Genomic DNA, 20,639 nt, shown 5'->3' with positions numbered 1-20,639 from the left:
TTACTCCTGGCAGTGCTCAAGACCTTATAGGATGCTGAGAACTGAAACCGAGTTGGCTGAATACAAGTGAAATGCCCTACTGGCTATACTATCGCTCGGCCCCATATTTTCCACATTAAAGTGGAATGTCTTAAATGTGGCAAAATGTTAGGGAATACTATTGAATTGTATATTCATAGTATGGAATATTTTATTTTAATTTTTTTGTGCCAAGAATCAAACTCTGAGACTCTACTGCTGAGTCAAACCCCTAGCCCCGGGAATTAACATTTTAAATATAAAAACACAAGTTAAAATCAAATAATGCTAATAAGTACATGAGCTGAATGGTAATTATAACGGCAAGTCCTTTGAGTCAATTCATTTATTTCTCAGAAAGTGCATTAAGAAAAATAAATGAAGCAAGATACAGAATATTTAATGCTTTAGCAAATCTATAAAGACACTGACTCTATTCTTTTGAAATATTTGAAAATGGTTATATTAATGTCAGAAAAAATATATTATTTTTTAAATTGTTATTATTTAAAAGCAAACAATCCACAATCTCAATTTCTTCCTATATTTCTCCACTACAGCATAAAATGATACCTTTAATATACGGGAGAAAAAGGTCTGAGGTATACAGCTCAACTGTAAAGTCTTACCTCACAAGGCTGACACCCTAGATTTAATATCTGATACCAAACAGAAAAAAAAAATCAATATATACCTATTACCCCAAGAAGTACTGTTATCATATGAGTAACATCATCTTCCATCATTCTAACAACAAACAATTATACTACCTCTGAAATACTTATTTTGCAATAGACACAGTAAAAAGGAAAAGTTAAGTTTCGTTTTGTATTTTAGGCTTTAGGTTTTTTGGGGGAAGAGGGAGGGAAACACATGGAATGTCAGGATTCAAACCCAGGACTGGGGCTGGAGCAATAGCACAGCGGGTAGGGCGTTTGCCTTGCATGCGGCCGACCCGGGTTCGATTCCCAGCATCCCTTATGGTCCCCTGAGCACCGCCAGGGGTAATTCCTGAGTGCAGAGCCAGGAGTAACCCCTGTGCATCGCCGGGTGTGATCCAAAAAGAAAAAAAAAAAATCAAACCCAGGATTCCACACAAAAGCACTGATTCAGCCTGTTGAAACGCTCTCTCTAACCCAGAAAGGTAGTTTTGAAGATTTAAAAAAAGCTCATTTTCTTTTTCTTATATATTTAAGTGTTCTGTATATTCATGTTGTTTAAAATATTAACTGTTTTGGGTCACACCTAGCAGAGCTCAGGGCTTACTCCTGGCTCTGCACTCAGGGATCAAAACTGGGTAGACTGCAGGCAAGCGTTCTGTATCGCTCCAGGCCCCCAAAATATTAACATTCTGTTAACAAGGATGGGAAGTTGATGGCTTTCTACTACTGCTAGCAATAAGCGCATAGATAAGGAAATAGGAATAAAAATATCTTGTTCACATCAGTAAAAAACCATATATAGAATTAATATAACAAATAAAAAAGTAAGTTTAACAAAAATAGAAATTATCTAAAAAAGTTAAAGGGGGAAGAAATATTAGGACACTAGAACAGTGTAACAAAATTTTTCTTTTTCTGCTTTTTGGGCCATACCCAGTGATGTCCCAGGGGTTAGTCCTGGCTCTGACTCAAGAATTACTCCTGGCGGAGATTGGGGGGACTGTACGGGATGCTGGGATGGAACCTGAACTAGCTGCTCTGAAAAACATGAAAAATAAATGCTGGAGTATTTATTTGTGTAGAAAAAGACTGAAGACCCACTTTGACAAATTATAAAGAAAATTTCTGACACGAAGTCAAAATAGAATTTGCATAAAAAATAAATGGGTTAGTGGAGTAATATAGAAATTGATTAGTGCATTAATATTTTCATTGCATAAGACAGAGACAGTAATGGATGAATTTCATAAATTCCAATTTTATAGATGATTTCCTAAGAGTACTGGGAGTGAAGGTATAAAAATATAACTGCATCAAAAACAGAACTGCATTCTTTCTAAAAGAAAAATATCTTTGTTATTGAAGCAATGCTATAGTAGAAATTTTCTTCACCATCACTGCAACCACAAGATTACAATTCTCTTGATTCCTTCTGCAAAATATACTGACCAAAACCCACTGAATTTCAAGTATCAATATGGCTGACAGACTTCCGAGTAATAGCGGCAACCAACACTCAATTCTCTACTATGTGACTGCTGCTTTTGTAAGTGTCTTACATGTTCATGTTCTTGATCCCACCAATGAAGTGCCCACTTTATGGATGAGAAAACTAAAGCACAGACATAAGTGAACTGCCTAAGACAAAAAGACAAAAAGCAAGTAAGTGTTAGAGCTCGGATTCCAATGCTTGTAACCTGGCCTTAACTTCAACTCTTATTTTTCTATTTTCCATTTTTGAACACACCAATGATGCCCACTCTGGCTCTACATTCAGAAATCCATCCTGGTGGAGCTTGGGGGACCCATACGTCAAGCTATGGATGGATCCCAGGTTGGTTACATGCAAGGCAAATACCCAACCCACTGTATTATCTCTCCAGTTCCTTAAATCTTTTATCACTCTAAAGAATGCCACTATGAATGTTTATTAACCAGCTTAAATGAATCCTTCAGAACACTTCCAATAACTGGTTGAATATGTTCCCAAACCTGTTTAAGACCTATACTTGTTATTATAATTGTGCAATTTAACCATATGTTGCATGGAACAATTGTTTCTATGACATTATTTTGGTAAATCATTAAAATATTTTAAATAAGTTTATAGCTAAGAACTGTAGGGTCAGGAAGATAGATAAACCTTCTGTAAGATGAACCTCCTGAAAATAATTTTCAGAAATAAATGCAACCAAAAGGCATCAGCCCTCACATTATTCAGTTCTTGCTCTTTACAGAAACTCAAAATGGAAGTCATTCACAATACCTCACAGAAACAATTTTTGGAGAGAAAAAAAGTTGAGTTCACTGCAAATGAGTGTTCAAATACCAAGTTTTTAGATCATAGATAATTGTTTTATATTCATTTTTATCAATAAGATTTTCATTCTTCTTCATGATCATCTCCATATATCAACGTACTATTTTGGGGTGAGGGCGAAGAAGGTGTTGAGCTGCACCAGCAGTGCTTGGAGGATACATGTGCTCAGAAATCACTGCCAGCAGTGCCCAAGGAGATCAAACCAGGCTTGGCTGCATGCTAGGTGAGGCACCTTAACCACTGTACTACCTCTACGGTTCGTTGACATACCTTTTAAATAACCAAACCACCACTAGTCCCAATTATTTTGCTTAAGATTGTTTCTACTACAAATTCACAAGCTTTTAATAAGGTAGTAGAGGAAAGTTCTGGGGGAAAAAAAAATCAAGTATACTCTAATACTAAACTACTGTTCCTAAAAGTCAAACTGAAAGTTATTTTATGATCCTTACCCATCCTGTGTGGGTGGGTACTCGCATTCTTGTCCTTTGGGAAAGATACCACTGGGATACAGGTCACATATTGGAACTGAGGGAGGGTCTGTTTGAACTTTTGCTGTGAAATACAAATAAAGCATTAACACCCATAGTTAAAAATAAGCAGTTATCATTGCAGTTTTCTCAGTTCCTAATGGCTGCTTTCGGTTCTGATTATTATCAGAACCTTACTATTATCATAGAATAAAAAAAGAAAAGAGTTCATAACTTCATCGTGACAGCTACTCTGATTCATTTTTCCTTAGGAACAGAAACATTCAACTCTTTAGAACTCCATTATATTTTTAAACAGTATTGCCTTGGCATAACTAAAAATCAAAGAAGCAACAATAAAATAAATCTAGAGCAATAAAGAATAGAAAACCACTGTTAAAAGAAAAAAACATTTCAAAGATATAACAGAAGAGTCAAGAATATATTCCTAAAAGTTTAAATAACCATATTGGGACTTCAGATATCTTTTTAAAAGCTGCTATTATTTTGTACTTTTTCAAAAACATTTCCTAAATTACATTTTTAAAGATGTCATGGTACTTTAGTAAAATTTGGAGAGAGAAAAAAAGATGTCACTAGATTTTTTTTTTTTTCCTTTTGGGTCACACCTGGCGATGCACGGGGGTTACTCCTGGCGCATTCACTCAAGGAATTACTTCTGGCAGTCCTTGGGGGACCATATGGGATGCTGGGAATTGAACCCAGATGGCCACATGCAAGGCAAACGCCCTACGTGCTGTGCTATTGCTCCAGCCCCTGATGTCACAGATCTTTAGATGCTTTAAAAAGATACTTCAAGATTTATTTCTAATAGTTTTTTTTTTTTTTTTGGCTTTTTGGGTCACACCCGGCGATGCTCAGGGGTTACTCTTGGCTCAAGCACTCAGGAATTACTCCTGGCAGTGCTCGGGGGACCATATGGGATGCTGGAAATCGAACCTGGGTTGGCCTCGTGCAAGGCAAATATCCTACCCGCTGTACTATCGATCCAGCCCCTCTAAGAGTTTTGTTTTTTTTTAAGTATCTTCTTGGGTATTTTTTTTGATAGCACAGCAGGTAGGGCATTTGCCTTGCATGCGGCCGACCCGGAATTGATTCCCAGCATCCCATATGGTCCCCTGAGCACCACCAGGGGTAATTCCTGACTGCAGAGCCAGGAGTGACCCCTGTGCATCACCGGGTGTTACCCAAAAAGAAAAAAAAAAAAAAAAGTATCTTCTTACATTTAAAAAAATACATAAAAACAGTCTTAGCATATGAACTGCCTTTTAGTAATGAATACCGTATATCCAAGGAATGCCAGACATTTGAGTTAATTCAGGTAGTCACAAAGGATTTTCCATGCATACTGCAGCTTTTGACAATTATTGTCAGTATGACTTTCTTTAAATTTTAACTGATTTTATGTTTTGGATTTTTTAATTTTTACACTATTTTGCTTTTACTCTACAATGGTGAAGAAATGCAAATAAATACTTTGTGTTTATCTATAGAAAAATCACAGATAAATCATTTATCTAAGGACTTCTTAGTAACTGCCTTTAAGTCAAATACTGGGTAACTCATAAGCACCAAATTGTTTTTCTCTCTTAACATGCATGCTTAGAAGTGTTCTATGATGAAATAAACTTGAGAAGCACTATCATGGGTTCCTCCAAAAAGATTTAGAATTATAAAACCAAACAAAATCTAAGACATCATTTAATTTCGTTTTCTGTTAGTATCACTGTCTTAGCATCCCTGATAAACAGCTCTAACCTGCTGACAATGGAGTAGATACTATCTCCCCAAAGTTAAATCTATTCATTTGGAGAAAGCTATATGTAACAAGTTCTTTCTTCTTACTTTCACATCTCTTTTACTTTCATATATTCTAGTTATTCTTTGGGGCTGGAGGATAGCACAGCAGATAGCACAGCAGGTAGGGCGTTCGCCTTACACATGGCCAATCCGGGTTCCTGATTCCTCCACCCCTCTTGGAGAGCCCGGCAAGCTATCAAGAGTATCTCATAGCTCACCCGCATGGCAGAGCCTGGCAAGCTACCTATGGCGTATTCGATACGCCAAAAACAGTAACAAGTCTCACATGGAGACGTTACTGGTGACCGCTCGAGCAAATCGATGAGCAACAGGATAACAGTGGTAACAATGATGACAGTGATGACAGGGACGGTGATGAGGATATTATCTTACGGATTCCTCCTGATGATAAACTGTTTTATGTGTCTTCATGACAAACCATTTCTGCAAACCATGAACTTGTCACCACTCCTTTCACTAATTTAAGGTACTAAAATTGACTTTTATTTTGAGGAAGAGTCTGGGTCATTCCCTGCAAAGCACAGGGCTATACACTACTGGTAATGTGCTGGGGACCATATATGGTGCTGAGGATAAAACCTCAACAGCTATTTAAAACATAAGATAGGTTTAATCCCTGGCTGGCTCTACAAAATTAAACTAAACAAACAAGACTCCTTGCATGTGGCCAGTTTAGGGATCAGCCTTGACATCTGATATGGTCCCAAGCCCTGCCAAGAGTGATCTCTGAGCACTGCCAGGGGGGGAAAAAAAGATCCTATCAAGATCCTATCACCCTGTAGAGTGAGTGAGTGAGTGAGTGAGTGAGTGAGTGAGTGAGTGAGTGAGTGAGTGAGTGAGTGAGTGAGTGAGTGAGTGTGTTGGTTTACGGGTCACACCCAGTACGCTCGGCCTTACTGCTGGATCTGTACTTGGACCACTCCTGGCAAGGTTCAGGAGACCATGTGGGATGCCAGGTACCGAAAGTGGTTCAGCGGCACGCAAGACAAGCGCTCTCTAGCCACTGTGCTATGGCTCCAGCCCTTCACCTTTGACTCCTCTTATGTGTTATTTAATTTTGGCTTTTGGGACACTGGCTATGTACCAGAGGTTTCCCACAGTGTTACTTAAAAATGATGATTTTTAAAATTATCAGGAATTTAACAATCATGATGATTAGAGAAACAAAATAATTTATAATAAAAATGTAGGAGTGGGGGTTGGAGCAATAGTACAGTGGCTTAGGCATTTGCCCTGCATGTAGTTAACCCAGGTTGGATCCCCAGCATCCCATATGGTCCTCCAGTACAACCAGGAATAATGCCTGAGTGACAAGCCAGGACTAACACCTGAGCATTGACTGGCTGTGACCCCCCAACAAAAAAATGCAGCTATGAGTGAAAGTCTTTGTTTTACCACTTATTAACTGTGACTTAGGGCTGGAGCGATAGCACAGTGGTTGGGCTTTCGCCTTTCACATGGCCAACCCGAATTCGATTCCTCCGCCCCCCTCGGTGAGCCCAGCAAGCTACCGAGAGTATGGAGCCCGTGCGGCAAAGTCTGGCAAACTACCCGTGTGTATTGGATAAGCCAAAAACAGTAACAATAAGTCTCTCAATGAGAGACGTTTTTGGTGCCTGCTCGAACAAATTGATGAGCAACAGGATGACAGTGACAGTGAACTGTGACTTAAACAAACATACTATTTCTCAGTTTTCTCATCTACATAATGAAGAGCCAGGTCAAATCTGGACTATACTCAAAATTAATTTATACCAGGTTATTAACCAGGAAAAATAATGGTCTATAATAATCCATACTAGTTATCATAGACTGTCATTTCTAATTTTCTCAAACAGACAAAAAAAATTAGGGCAAAGATTGCTTATGATTGGCAAGCTGGAAGGTAGAGGTGGGAGGGGACATTGGTGGTGGGAAATACACACAGATGAAGGGATGGGTGCTGGAACATTGTATGACAGAAACCAATCATGAACAACTTTATAACTGTGTACTTCACAGTGATTCAATTAAAAAATAAATTTAAAAAGGACTGCTCATGATTACTTATTTTGGCTAGGACCAAAGAGACTTATGGTTAAGTCTCCCAGAGTATCTAAAACACACAAATAAGAGATACTGAATGTAACTGCAAGATAAGGATCAAAATACGAGGGGAAAAAAAAAAAACAAAATAGAATCTAAAATAGAACTGGAGATATGCACAGTGGGCAGGACAATTTGCCTTGCACACGGCTGACCAAGGATCAATCCCTGGAACCTGAATGGTCCCCAAGCCATGCCAGGAGTGATCCCTCAGTGCAGAGCCAAAAGTAAGCCCCGAGAATAGCAGTAGGGTGTGATCTAAAAACAAAAGAAATGGACTCTTAAAATACGGCCAACACAAACATCACAGATTTTGGCTCTGTGACCTTTACCAGCCATCATTAAAAAGAAAAGCTAGACGACTGCATTAGTTCATGTTTCTGAAATAAAACACATTACCTACTCAGGAAATGCACATTCTTGATTCTGAGACAAAAAAGCACTCTTGAGAGTGCTCCTCAAGTTATATATTAAATGGTAAGTTCAACATCCTCAGAGGAGGCATAACAAAGGCGAATGGTGTCAGACTGAAATACCTATCAGTGGAAGAATTCTTCCAAAGAATGCAGTCCTTTAACATAACTCCCTATTATCTATCTTTGTAGGGGGCAACTTCAGAGTATTTCGTCAAATAGTTCTCTTTAGGTCCTTCTTGTGTAATACCATATCTCACAAACACACTCTTTGACAATTTTTGAATGGAAGGAATATGACCTTATAATTCCACTAAGATTCCTGAATGCAAATATGTATGATTAAACAGCCTATGGGAGGGACAAAACTCGTGAAAGAGCAGAAAGTCGAACAAGCACAGAAACTTACTTCTTTTCCACTTAGAAAAAACCATCAAAAGAAATGGCTGGCAAAGTTTCTTAAAATATAACAAGTATTTCTCTTAATTTAGATACCAATTGAAGTCATTTTCAAAATTCTTGATTCATAAAATTTTAGCCTAAACAATTTTAAAAGAAAGGATAACCAGCTTCTCTACGGTTTAGTAATCCAAAGGGTGTTCAAGATTGAAGTGTTCTGCTTCTCACCCCAATCTTTATTTCAAATACTATATAGTCTCCCACTGGTTGTCCTAAACAAGCTACAAATCCATAAAAAAGTTGGTTATGCCATTTAGACACAAAATACAAATAGGATTATAAGTGAATCTGAAATAGTGCAGTATAATGCTATGAATAAAATTTCACCATACATATTTTTGTTTTTTTGGGTAACACTTGGCAATGCTCAGGAGTTACTCCTGGCTGTGCACTCGAACTACTCCTGGCAGTGCTCAGGGAACCATACAGGAAACCAGGGATCCAACCCATCTCAGTTGACTGCAAGGCACCATAACTGTCACACTGTCACTGCGGTCTCAATATACACAAAACTTAAATGGGAAGCTTCATTAACTAAATTCATCAACAATCTCATAATTTTAAACTTGACTGGTAGACTACAAAGTATTTTAATCTTTTACCTGTCATGTGGTGACAGCCTGATTGGATTGTTATTTGAATTAGTCAACTTTTAAATCACATTTTAAGGAATCAATTTCTAATGTGCAGCAAAATGCATCCAACTTATAACATCCCTAAGCTGAATTAACTAAAGAAAACACCATGATTATAATTTATCAGTTTTACTAAATGCCCTCTATTATGCCGAAGTTCTTTTCCTGACACATATATATATATGTATATATATATATGGATCTTAATTTCAAACCTGCTAATAACTGTTATTAAACCTGTTAGCAAGCACTTCTGACTTATCAAGTAAGATCAATTCAAGACACTAACGTCCTCTCTTCTTCTTTTTCTTCTTTTTCTTCTTTCCAGCTGCTCCATCTCCATCACCATCTCCATCTAAGAAAAGAAGTTTATATTCATTTCAACCTTATAAGTAGAGGAATAAAGAGCAATCAGACAAGTATACACACACACAACTCATCTTTTACGGATATACATTTTATCCCAAAATAGATCCTATTCCTTTAAAGTTGAGGCAAAAATGATAAACACCATAATTTTCAGATATACAGCTTCACAACTCTACATATATATATAAAATTATCCCCATCACTAAAGATCTTGTTTTCATAGACCACTGTTCACTCAATACCCCTCCCCTCTTTCCCTTCAACCCCTCCCTTCTCTTCTGATATCATAAAAAATCACTGTCACTGTATCACTGTCATCCCGTTGCTCATCGATTTGCTCGAGCAGGCACCGGTAATGTCTCCATTGTGAAACTCCATTGTTACTGTTTTTGGCATATTGAATATACCATGGGTAGCTTGCCAGGCTCTGCCATGCAGGCTGGGGGGAATCATCGAACCTGGGTTGGCTGGTGCAAGACAAATGCCCTACCCGCTGTGCTATCGCTCCAGCCCAAAACAAAAAACAAATAAAGAAAAAAGGACATGGAAAGGCAGAACTAGGTCTAAAACAAATAAACAAAAAAGACATGGGAAAGACAGAACTAGGTCTAAGGGCTGGAGCGAAGTGAAGGTTTACTGCTGAATGCAGCCCCCCAAAACAAAACCAAACAAACACACACAAAGGGCAAAAGAAACCTGCAAAAATATATTAATATCAGACCAACTGGTTCCAGAAAAAGAGCATGGCCAGGGCCATTTTAGATCCCACCCAGGAAGTGAGGTCTTAGAAATTTCCTAACAATCATAAAGTCACTTAACTTTTATGAGGAACCAAGTCACAGAGGACAGAACACATCTCAACTTTTTTTTTTTCTTTTTGGGTCACACCCGGCGATGCACAGGGGTTACTCCTGGCGGTACTCAGGGGACCATATGGGATGCTGGGAATAGAACCCGGGTCAGCTGCGTGCAAGGCAAATGCCCTACCCGCTGTACTACCGCTCCAGTCCCACATCTCAACGTTTTTGAGAGGCTTCTAAAATCTCAGGGCTAGGAGGAATGGAGACCTTACTGAGACCACTCGAGAAAACTGACGATCAACAGGATGATGATGATGGAACTTTCAAAAATATGAACTAAAGGGGCCAGAGCTATAGTACAGCGGGGAAGGTGTTTGCCTTGCTTATGGACAAGTCGGTTCAATCCTGCCATCTCATATGGTCCCCTGAGCATCATCAGGAGTGATTTGTGAGTGGAGAGCCAGGACTAATCTCTGAGCACTGCTGGGCATGACCAGAAAAAGCCAAACCCAAGAAAAAGACAAAAACAAATACATGCACTAAAGCCCAAGGGAAAGGTGACAAATCCACAATCACATTCTCAAATCCTTAACATTCTTCTCTCAATCACTGCGTCAGAATCAGTGCGGACAGAGACTGGACACCTTTCCTCTCTGGGAGACCAACCCAGGTTCGATGATTCCCCCAGCACACAAGGACCCATACAAGATGCAGCTAATATGACAAGTGAGCACAATAATATTCTTAAAACTTTACATATTGCTATTTACATATTAGAATTTGACTTGTATAATCGAAAGTACCAGTACTTTTTACGTTGCCTCTCAGGAAAGAATTGCTAATTAAGATTTTTTTTTAATTAAAAAAAAAGCTGGAGATATAGTGCAGCGGGAAGTGCTCTTGCCCTCCACACACCCAGCACCTGCTAGGATCCTGAGCACCGCCAGTAGTGTCCCTGAGTGCCAAGCCAGGAGTAAGCCCTAAGCAAAGCCAGGTGTGGCTCAAAAAATGAAACAGGGGCTGGAGCAATAGCACAGCGGGTAGGGCATTTGCCTTGCACGCGGCCGACCCGGGTTCGATTCCCAGCATCCCATATGGTCCCCCGAGCACCGCCAGGAGTAATTCCTGAGTGCATGAGCCAGGAGTAACCCCTGTGCATTGCCGGGTGTGACCCAAAAAGCAAAAAAAAAAAAAAAAAAAAAAAAAAGAAACAAACAAAAAATTAGGGGGAAGCATTAAATTTCATCATATTTTTTAAAACTAAAAACATGCTGTATACCAAAAATAATGACTGTCACTTCATGTAGCTACATTGTTTTCTGTCACTTTGCAGTTAAAACGTGTCTCACTGCATCATGCCACCCTCAAAGCATTCCATGAGATAACAAGAATGTGCCCACGATAATTCCAAACCTGCTAGAGCAGGTCATCAGATTCCTCATCCAATGAGAGGTATTTAAGGTTTCACATTAAAAAGTATCTTTCCTGGGACTGGAGTGATAGCACAGCAGGTAGGGCGTTTGCCCTGCACGCGGCCGACCTGGGTTCGAATCCCAGCATCCCATATGGTCCCCTGAGCACCGCCAGGAGTAATTCCTGAGTGCATGAGCCAGGAGTGACCCCTGTGCATCACCAGGTGTGACTCAAAAAGCAAAAAAAAAAAAAAAAAAAAAAAGTATCTTTCCTTCCTTTCTCTTCAAGGCCATGTTCTCTCTCAAATAGATATCGCTTATTTGTCTCTGTTTCTTTACCTGCTTGTTTCCAATGTGGAAATAAGTTTCCCTAATGAACACATTTCTCCTTGCTCACTCCCCTCACATCTTTATAAGAAAGTTTAATTCTATGAAACTTTCATTTCATTCTATGAAATGTTTCATTCTATGAAAAAACAATGGAAGTTTTTCAGTAAAAACTATCTTGCCTCACTTAAAAAAAATCTTTTCTGCATAGTTATTAAAGTTCTTTTTCTGGATCATATTATATGCAAAACATCACAGGGCACCTTTCCTAGTCCACAGCTCTTAGGATTCTCAAAAGAATCCTGATGATTTAAAAAAAAAAAAGAGCTATTTTGGAAAACATGGCAAAAGAGCACATAAAATAATTATCTGCTGATCATTCACAATCATCTATAAATATGTGCCCATACCCTTGAACTTTAAGGAAAAGATGGAAAGCATTTAAGGGGAAAATATAAAGCAAAATAGTGACTTAAAACATTTTAACATGTAAGTTAAATGATCTAAGTTTCTGAAAATGCTGTTTGAGATGCTAGTGCTGGCACTGGTAGCTCACACTTGGACAGCCTACTGGAGAGCATGTAATATTAACTTCTCGGAGTTTTATGTCACAGTCGAACTGTACCAACAATATACAACATATCATTACACTTGTTTGGTAAATAGAAGAAACTGCCATAGAGTTGAAAATTAACCCCGGCACTGACAAACACTGAACCATCCACCCTATACCACTGAGCAGATTATTACCAGGAGTGGCTCGTCTGGGGAAGGACCCCAAACAAATTACAACACTATGGAACACAGAGATGAGTAAGTGGTCTCACCGACAACAAGAAGTTGATTGACTTTGGCTTACCATTAGTTTATTACTTGAATTTTGTAATTTTGGGGTCACATCTGGCTTTGCTCAGGGAACACTCATGACAGTGCACAGGGTACCATAATACCAGGGATTGAACGGGGGTCAGCCTCATACAAGGCAAACACCTAGACCCCCGGTACTACCTCTTTGGTCCCCTATCTGGTACCCTTTTAAATGTTTATCTAGTATCACCTAGTAGGTCAGTTAGTTCATTGGTAAAGCATGAAATTCTTTCATGGCTCAGAAGTATTCAGATTTACTCCTGGGTCTGTGCTTAGGAATGATCACTGAAGTACTGGAGTGGGGGACCATATGTGGTGACAGGGATTTGAACCAGGGCTAACTGCATGCAAGCCCCAGTGCTTCTTATAATATCTCTCTGGCACCTAAGTATGAGCTCTTAAATATAGTAGTTAATATCAAAATTTAGACTGAAAAAAATCGCATGTGACTAAATGGTTACTCTTTCGCTAAAACAGATTATATCACATTTTTTTATATTGATTCCCTATGATTGACCCATCTATGAGTATTTTAAGGATTTAGGCACCATTTCTCAAATTAAGCAATATCAAGCATGCAACAAGTACTGATCTTATTTATGTTTTTTTACTAAATGAGAAACAGAAAATAGTTAAAGTTTAACAACAATGGTAATATGATCTAAGGCATAAAAAGGAGGAAATCGCCAATATTTGAGAATACTCTGACTTACAAAATTGCAGGGCCATAGTGACAGTACAGTGGGTAGGGAGTTTGCCTTGAACATGGCCGACCCAGGTTTGATCCCAGGTATCCCATATGGTCCCTTAAGTACCACCAGGAGTAATTCCTGAGTGCAGAGTCAGGAGTGACCCCCTGAGCATCGCCAGGTGTGACCCAAAAACCCAAAAAGAAAAAAAAAGTGGAACTTCTTAAAATTATTTAGCTTTTACTGTAAATTTCACTGTTTTCAATGCAAGATAAAGTATTGTTCTCTGATACTCCAGTATAAAGTATAAAGTATAGCCATCATTTATCAAACTTTTGTAACAGGATTGTGGTACAGTCAGAATCTGATCACTGAACTATTTTATCGCTCTTACAGTTTTATTGTCTTTCTTTCATAGCATACCAAGATATTCTTAACAGACATAGTTTCTATGTTAACAATGTGTCCAAATCAATGAATAGTTACTGAATGGTAACTAAACATGCAAAAACCAAAGGAACCTCAATCCTTACCTTGTACTTTATATAAAAATTCCAATAGATAAAAAATGTACAATCCATAAAGAAAAAAGTAAATGATTCCTCAAAATTAAATCCTTTTCTACAGTAAGTACCATAAAAGAGTGAAACACACTCCACAAGGAAAATTCTAATAGAAGACCTGTGTTAAAAAACTTGTATTACGAGGGGCTGGAACAATATCACAGAGGGTAGGATGTTTGCTTTGCACACAGCCGACCCGGTATCAATTCCCGGCATCCCGTATGGTCCCCTGAGCACCAGCAGGGGTAATTCCTGAGTGCAGAACCAGGAGTAACCCCTGTGCATCGCCGGTTGTGACCCAAAAAAGAAAAAAAAATACAATAATTTGTATTAAGAATACATTAGGAGGGAACTTTCTAGAATTCTTGGCTGAGAGACAGCTAAGCTACACACAACAACAGGCTGAGGCTGGTTCTCTAAAACAGCCTCAGCTTTATCAGCTGTAAAAAATGGTAAAAGAAACCACTTATTATATTCTGGGGGATCAAACCCAATGGCACCAAGGAAGAACAGAAAAAGGCTTTCAAGAAACTGGCCTTGAAGTACAGTCCCGATAAGAACCCAAATGAAGGAGAAACATTAAAACAGATTTCTCAAGCTTATGTAGTGCTCTCTTCCGCAAAGAAACGGGACTTAGAGATACAGGATCTATATGATATAAGCAAATATAGAAGGTGGAGCAGGTGGCAGATTTGGTTCCCCCACCTTTGATAAGATTTTTTGGAGGAGGAGGGATGCAAAGAATGGAGAGGTAAAAATGCAGTGAATCAACCCTCTGTAGCTTTGAAAGCTTTGAAATGATACAGTAAGAAAGCTAGCTCTGCAAAAGAATTAACTTGTGACAAATATGAAGGCCGAGGTGGTAAGAAAGGAGCAGTACTGTGCTGTCCCCAAAGGTACAAAATAAGAATTTAGGGTTCTGGGGCTGGAGTGATAGCACAGTAGGTAGAGCAATTGCCTTGCACATGGCCGACCTAGGTTCCATTCCCAGCGTCCCATATGGTCCCCCAGCACTGCCAGGAGTAATTCCTGAGTGCAGAGCCAGTAGTAACCCCTGAGCATCAATGGGTGTGACCCAAAAAGCAAAAAACAAAAAAACAAAGAAGAAAGAATTTAGGGTTCTGATAGGGTAGGATAGAGTGCTTGCCTTACACATGACTGACCTGGGTTTGATCCCAGCATCCCATGAGCAAGGAGTAAAAAAAGGAGGAGGGAGGAAGAGGAAAGGAGGGAGAGAGGGGAGGGGGAGGAGGAAGAGGAGAAGGCTGCGTGGCTACCAAAAGGAGGGGGGGGGGAGCAGGAGGAGGCAGCAGCTGTGTGGCTACCAAAAGCTAATACATACTCTTAACAACTGAACCACAGTCATTATCTTTCATCCAGATCAGAGAGTCAAGCACAGAGATACAAAATGTGCTAAATGAAGGCAGGCCAATTTACCATAACTATATGAAAAGGGTCACCTAACCTTTGAATTTAAGGTAAACTTTCCTGAGAATGGCTCTTTTCTGATAACTTCTCCTTCCTGGAAAAACTCCTTACCAGGAGGAAGGAAGCAGAAGAGATTGATGAAGTGAACCAGGTAGAATTTAATTTAAATCTTAAAAGATGGCACCATTCTAATGCATAAGAAGGGTAGTGTTCAGTGTCAGACCTCTTAATGGGGTAAGTAACACACACTGCTGACATTTTCTATGTAGTAGTGAATGAGTGAAGAACTGTCAGTCACATAGACACTACTTAAAATTATTTTAATATTCAACTATAGTTGTGTTTTCAAAGTTAAATGAACAAATATAAAAGTGCTGGAAAAAAAGCATATAGGCTGCAGAGACAGTCCAGCAGGTGGCACTTGCCTTGCAAGCAGCCATCCAGGGTTCACTCCCTGGCATGCCATATGGTTCCCTGAGTACCATCAGGAGTAATTCCTGAGTGCAGCCCAGGTGATCCCCATATGCAAAAGTTCATATTGCAGTAAGCTGCCTCTGCCGAGGGATGTTGCTAATAGGAGAGGTTATGTATGTGTAATATAGCAGAGGTATACAGCATTTCACTGCCCAACCTGTTGTAGATTTGATGCTGCTTTTGGTAAAAAAAAAAAAAGGGGGGAGGAGGGGCTTAGAGCCAAAGAATTAGTATAGCAGATAGGGCACTTGTCATGTACACAGCCAACCTGAGTTCAATGTTGTCCCATATTGTCCCTTGAGTACCATCACAAATCCTGAGCACCACTACACGTGATTCCTGAGCATAAAGCCAGTTTATCCTGAGCATCACTGGGAGTGGCCCTCAAACAAACAACAATAGTACAACCATGGGATAAGACCATGTAAAGGTTTATTGTTTTAACTGCTGGTATTACTTAAAAACAGACTGTGATGGGGCTGGAAAGATAGTACAGTGGACAGGCCACTGGTCTTGTAACTGGTTGACCTAGTGTCAATTTCCAACACCCCATTTGGTCCCTGAGCCCATCAGGAGTGATCCCTGACTGCAGAGCCAAGAATAAGCCCTGAGCTCTACCAGATGTGGCTCAAAAATGAAAAAGGAGATGTGATGATTACACAGTAAAGTGCCTCTATCTTTTGTTCAATTCTGGCCTGAACCTAAAACTGTTTTAGGAAATAAAGAAAAAAATATTTTTTAAGTGAATACTGGGCAAGTGAAATAGCTAACAGGGCTTGTGTGCACACTCTGCTATAATGAATTTGAGCCCCTAGACCAATACACACCCTAAGCAACACATCAGGAGTTGCTACCTTGCCTAGGATGCCTGCCATAATCCCCAATGGTGAACAATATCTGTGGCAAATTATATCTTAATAAAATGGACTAAAATTATGCATTAAACGATACTGAGTAGTAGAGCACTTGCCTTGCATGTGTAAAGTCGCAGGGTCAATCCCAAACACCAAAAAAAAAATTTTTTTAATAGAATAAATTACTTTCAGCACATTGCTTAATGCCCACAGGAACTTATACCAATATCACTGTATCACTGTCATCCCGTTACTTATCGATTTGCTCGAGGAGGCACCAGTAACGTCTCCATTGTGAGACTTGTTACTGTTTTTGGCATATCGAATACGCCATGGGTAGCTTGCCAGGCTCTGCCATGCAGGCGGGATACTCTCAGTAGCTTGCCGGGCTTTCCGAGAGGGATGGAGGAATCAAAGCCAGGTCGGCCACTACTAATTTTAAACAAATCTAAAATTAAATAAAATATATATTTCTAAACTCAAAGCAACTAAACTCAATACCTGTTTTTCCTGCAATATACATCCCCAGTCCAGTTCAGTCCCATGCTATGGACTGGAACAATAGCATAGCGGGTAGGGCGTTTGCCTTGCACACAGATGATCCGGGTTCGATTCCTCCCTCCCTCCTGGAGAGCCCGGCAAGCTACCGAGAGTATCCCGCCAGCACTGGCATATTAGATATGCCAAAAACAGTAACAACAGTAACAAGTCTCACAACAGAGATGTTCCTGGTGCCCACTCAAGCAAATGGATGAACAACCGGACAACAGCGCTACACTGTTATACATTCCCAATCTCTTAACTAGCTCTCTGGATGTTCAGACTGTTACAAGTTCTATCAATTCCCTTTCTTCCTTTTTTTGCATCTCCAAGGCTCCAATTCCTCTGAATTCTGTTTCTATAATATACACTGTTCCAAGGAATTCTTCCACTCTGTCTCATTTATGACCAACAATTAACTGCCATTACCATACGTCTGGGCTACTGCTAAGTATCCTCTAAAATGATCTGTGAATGATCCCTATTTCTTACTCCCTAACAACCCTGCATCTATTTAAGGCAACATATTTTCATAATATTTTTTATATTTGTTCACATTTGGGGCCACACTTGGTGATGCTCTCAAGACTTACTCCTAGGTCTGTACCCAGGGATCACTCCTGCTGGGCTCAGTGGACCAATATGGTATCAGGATCAAACCCAGATCCACTGTATGTAAGGTCAGTGCCCGACACGCTGTACTATTACTCCAGCCCCTTATGGGGGCTGAGGGCAGGGAGGGGAGCACAGCCAGTGGTGTGTAGGACTTAGTCCTGGGCTATGCTGGGGATTGAACCTGGGTTGGCTGTGTGCAAGGAAAGCACTCTACCCACCGCTATACAATGGCTCCTGTACCATTTTCTTTCTAATGTGCTCAAAAGTTGGGCTGGAGATGTAGCAACTGGTGAGCAGTTATAGATGTGAAACCCTGAATTCAGTGACCAGCATATACCACCCACCCAAGGCGGGTATTTCACCAGGTGCTAACTTTAAAGGACTGTGCAACAACAACAGGCCTTAAGAAATTAGGATTAAGGAATTTACAGAAGTTAGAAACTCCCCAATACTTTCCTTTGAAATTAGTGAAAGGTAGTTTTGATGCAGAAAGTTAAAGGAACAGATTTTGGACAAGGTTTTCAAGTTTGTACTGATTCTAAATATGCTATCAGTAATATCCACAAGTAACAAAAACAATCATTTCCTGAATAGAGCACCTACTTTGCTTGATTTTATGAGGGTAATGAAAATGAAATTTTCCATGGATAATGCCAGTATGTCCTAGCTGTTCAATAAAAATCAAACAGTTCTTCAATATTACCTCACTAATAGTCACAATGTGGCCTTTTACCCAGTACATTTTTATAAGTACCACACACTAACCGAATGTGCCACTGGAGCTCCCACTAAGTACATTTTTAAAAGCCAGATCCATGTAATTTGAGCAGTCATTCAATATGTACAACTATTTTAAAGAGTTACTAATACTATCTCTTGTTTAGCTATGGCAATGAAGCTTAAAAGGCAATCAAAATATTAGGAACATATTTTATTACAAATAGGTTTTTCTTATAAAATGCCTACTTTCTTGGTTTTTGCACCACAAAAATAAAAAGTAAATTCATTTACCTTCATCATCATCATCTCTTTCTTTTTCATCCAAAGCTTGTCTTTCCAACTGTCTTGTAACCTCATCGACTGACATTCCTGATTCCTTATCAGGTTCCTGCTGCCCTGTTGATCAAATAAAATAGGACAAAGTATATCTAATAAATATTTTCCACTACAACAGAATTTGTTTAAAAAGAAAAATTCAGGGTCTGAACGATGATAGTACAGCAGCTTGCCTTGCTCCCAGCTGACCCGGCACTCCGTACCATCCAGAGCCTTCCAGGAGTGATCTCAGAGCAGACCCAGGTTCAAACCCCAGAACTAGCTACTGTCCCAAGACACCAGCCATGAGTGATCCTTGAGTACAGTACCAGGTGGAGACATGGAACACTACTGGGTGTGGACCCCAAACCAAAAACAACAACAAAGAAGACAATAACTGGCAAAGATCTCTGAAGCTCTCTGAAGAGAATTTCTATGAGTTATTAGGAGCTATGGACTTTCACGAAGAAAGTTCTTGAGCTTGAGAGGATAAAAAAAATGGGAAAAAGATATTCCATAATTTACAATGTCCTGAGTAACTGGGCCTAAGAGCAGACCCTTCTCTGGGCTAGAACACAATCCAGGTAGTACGCATGTGTGTGTAGATAGTATAAACTAGGCAGCGCATAATGGAGTGACATCATAGCTACTGCATTGAGATTCAACTGGGAAATAAAGCTGTGCAAGTACATTTCGGTCGGCCGAAATGCAGGACGGTGACAGAGCGCATGCCTCGCGTGTATGCAGGGCATGTTTGGAGAGCGAATGCAGAGCATGCGCTATAAGCACACAGAGGCACCATAGACTGACATGACCTCAAGTCACACCCATTGGGGTCCGGGCGCTGAACACTCGAGAAGAACAGGGGCGGGGGGATCCTATCCAACAGCAGGAAACCGGCAGCAGACCCGGGTACTTGGGGGGGAGGGGGCTCAATCCTCCCTTTGCCAAGGTCCCAGCAACCTACCACTCGCCCTCGTCCAACTCGCAGCCAATCAGAATCTCGGAAAAGATGCGAGCCGGGCTCGCCCCATGCCAAGTTCCCTCGCCGCCCCGCCTGGCGCGCGCGCCTCTCGCTCCCTTTCGAGGGCTGCTCCTAATCAGAAACAGACGCCCGCGCCGGCGCCTCGGAACCAGGGCCCCCACCCCCCGGTGCGCCCGGAGAGCCGGACTGGTCCGGGCTGCCTGCGATTGCTAAGTCCCGACTTGGCGCCGCAGAGCCTCCCGCGCGGCCCCGGGGAGGAGTCGGGAGCCAGGTGGCGGGCTGCGAGCAGAGATCCCGGCCCAGCCCAGGGCAGCAGCAGCAAGCCGGGCCCAGGCGGGGGCCGAGCCCGAGCAGGTGAAAATTCTCGCACGCACACCACCCCACCACCCTCCCCCCGCCCCGCCTCCAACCCCCACGGTTGCACTTCCTTTTCTCGGGGGCCCAGAGCGCGCGGGGCTCCCCGGGCCGACACTGGCCACCCCGAAAGCGCAGGCCCGTGACATCCAAGGTGGCTGGGAGTGAAGGTGTCGACAGGCCCCGACACTTGCCCACCCCACCTCCACCTCCACCTGCAGGGAACAATATAAGTGCCAGCTGCTCCCGCAAAGAGGCCGCAGCACCTGGCAGGGGTGGGGAGGACTGGAACTCCCCCTCCCCACGAAGTGCGGCAGCGGCCCCCGCGGATGGCAGGGCCAGGCAAGGCATGGGGGAAGTCGGGGGGTTGCAGGGCTCCAAGTCCGCGGCACCGTCTGTCTGGAGGGTTGAGTCCCCGCCACG

The 20,639-nt window shown here is 41.0% G+C and overlaps 1 protein-coding gene across 1 annotated transcript in view; it reads right to left on the bottom strand.

Moving 5' to 3' along the window:
• The window catches only part of METAP2 (methionyl aminopeptidase 2), a 38,164-nt gene that overhangs the window by 17,012 nt on the left and 513 nt on the right, over window positions 1-20,639 (bottom strand). The window contains exons 2-4 of the mRNA XM_004602749.2: window positions 18,854-18,958; window positions 9,194-9,259; window positions 3,453-3,555 (exon numbers count right to left, since the gene is read on the bottom strand). Coding sequence (XP_004602806.1) covers window positions 3,453-3,555; window positions 9,194-9,259; window positions 18,854-18,958 — 274 coding nt within the window. The remainder of the gene's footprint in view (window positions 1-3,452; window positions 3,556-9,193; window positions 9,260-18,853; window positions 18,959-20,639) is intronic.

This window comes from Sorex araneus, chromosome 10, assembly GCF_027595985.1.
Source record: "Sorex araneus isolate mSorAra2 chromosome 10, mSorAra2.pri, whole genome shotgun sequence".
In the NCBI taxonomy this organism is placed as follows: domain Eukaryota; kingdom Metazoa; phylum Chordata; class Mammalia; order Eulipotyphla; family Soricidae; genus Sorex; species Sorex araneus.
The sequence above is the reverse complement of the archived record's forward strand: the minus strand, read 5'-3'. Positions and strand labels throughout refer to the sequence as shown.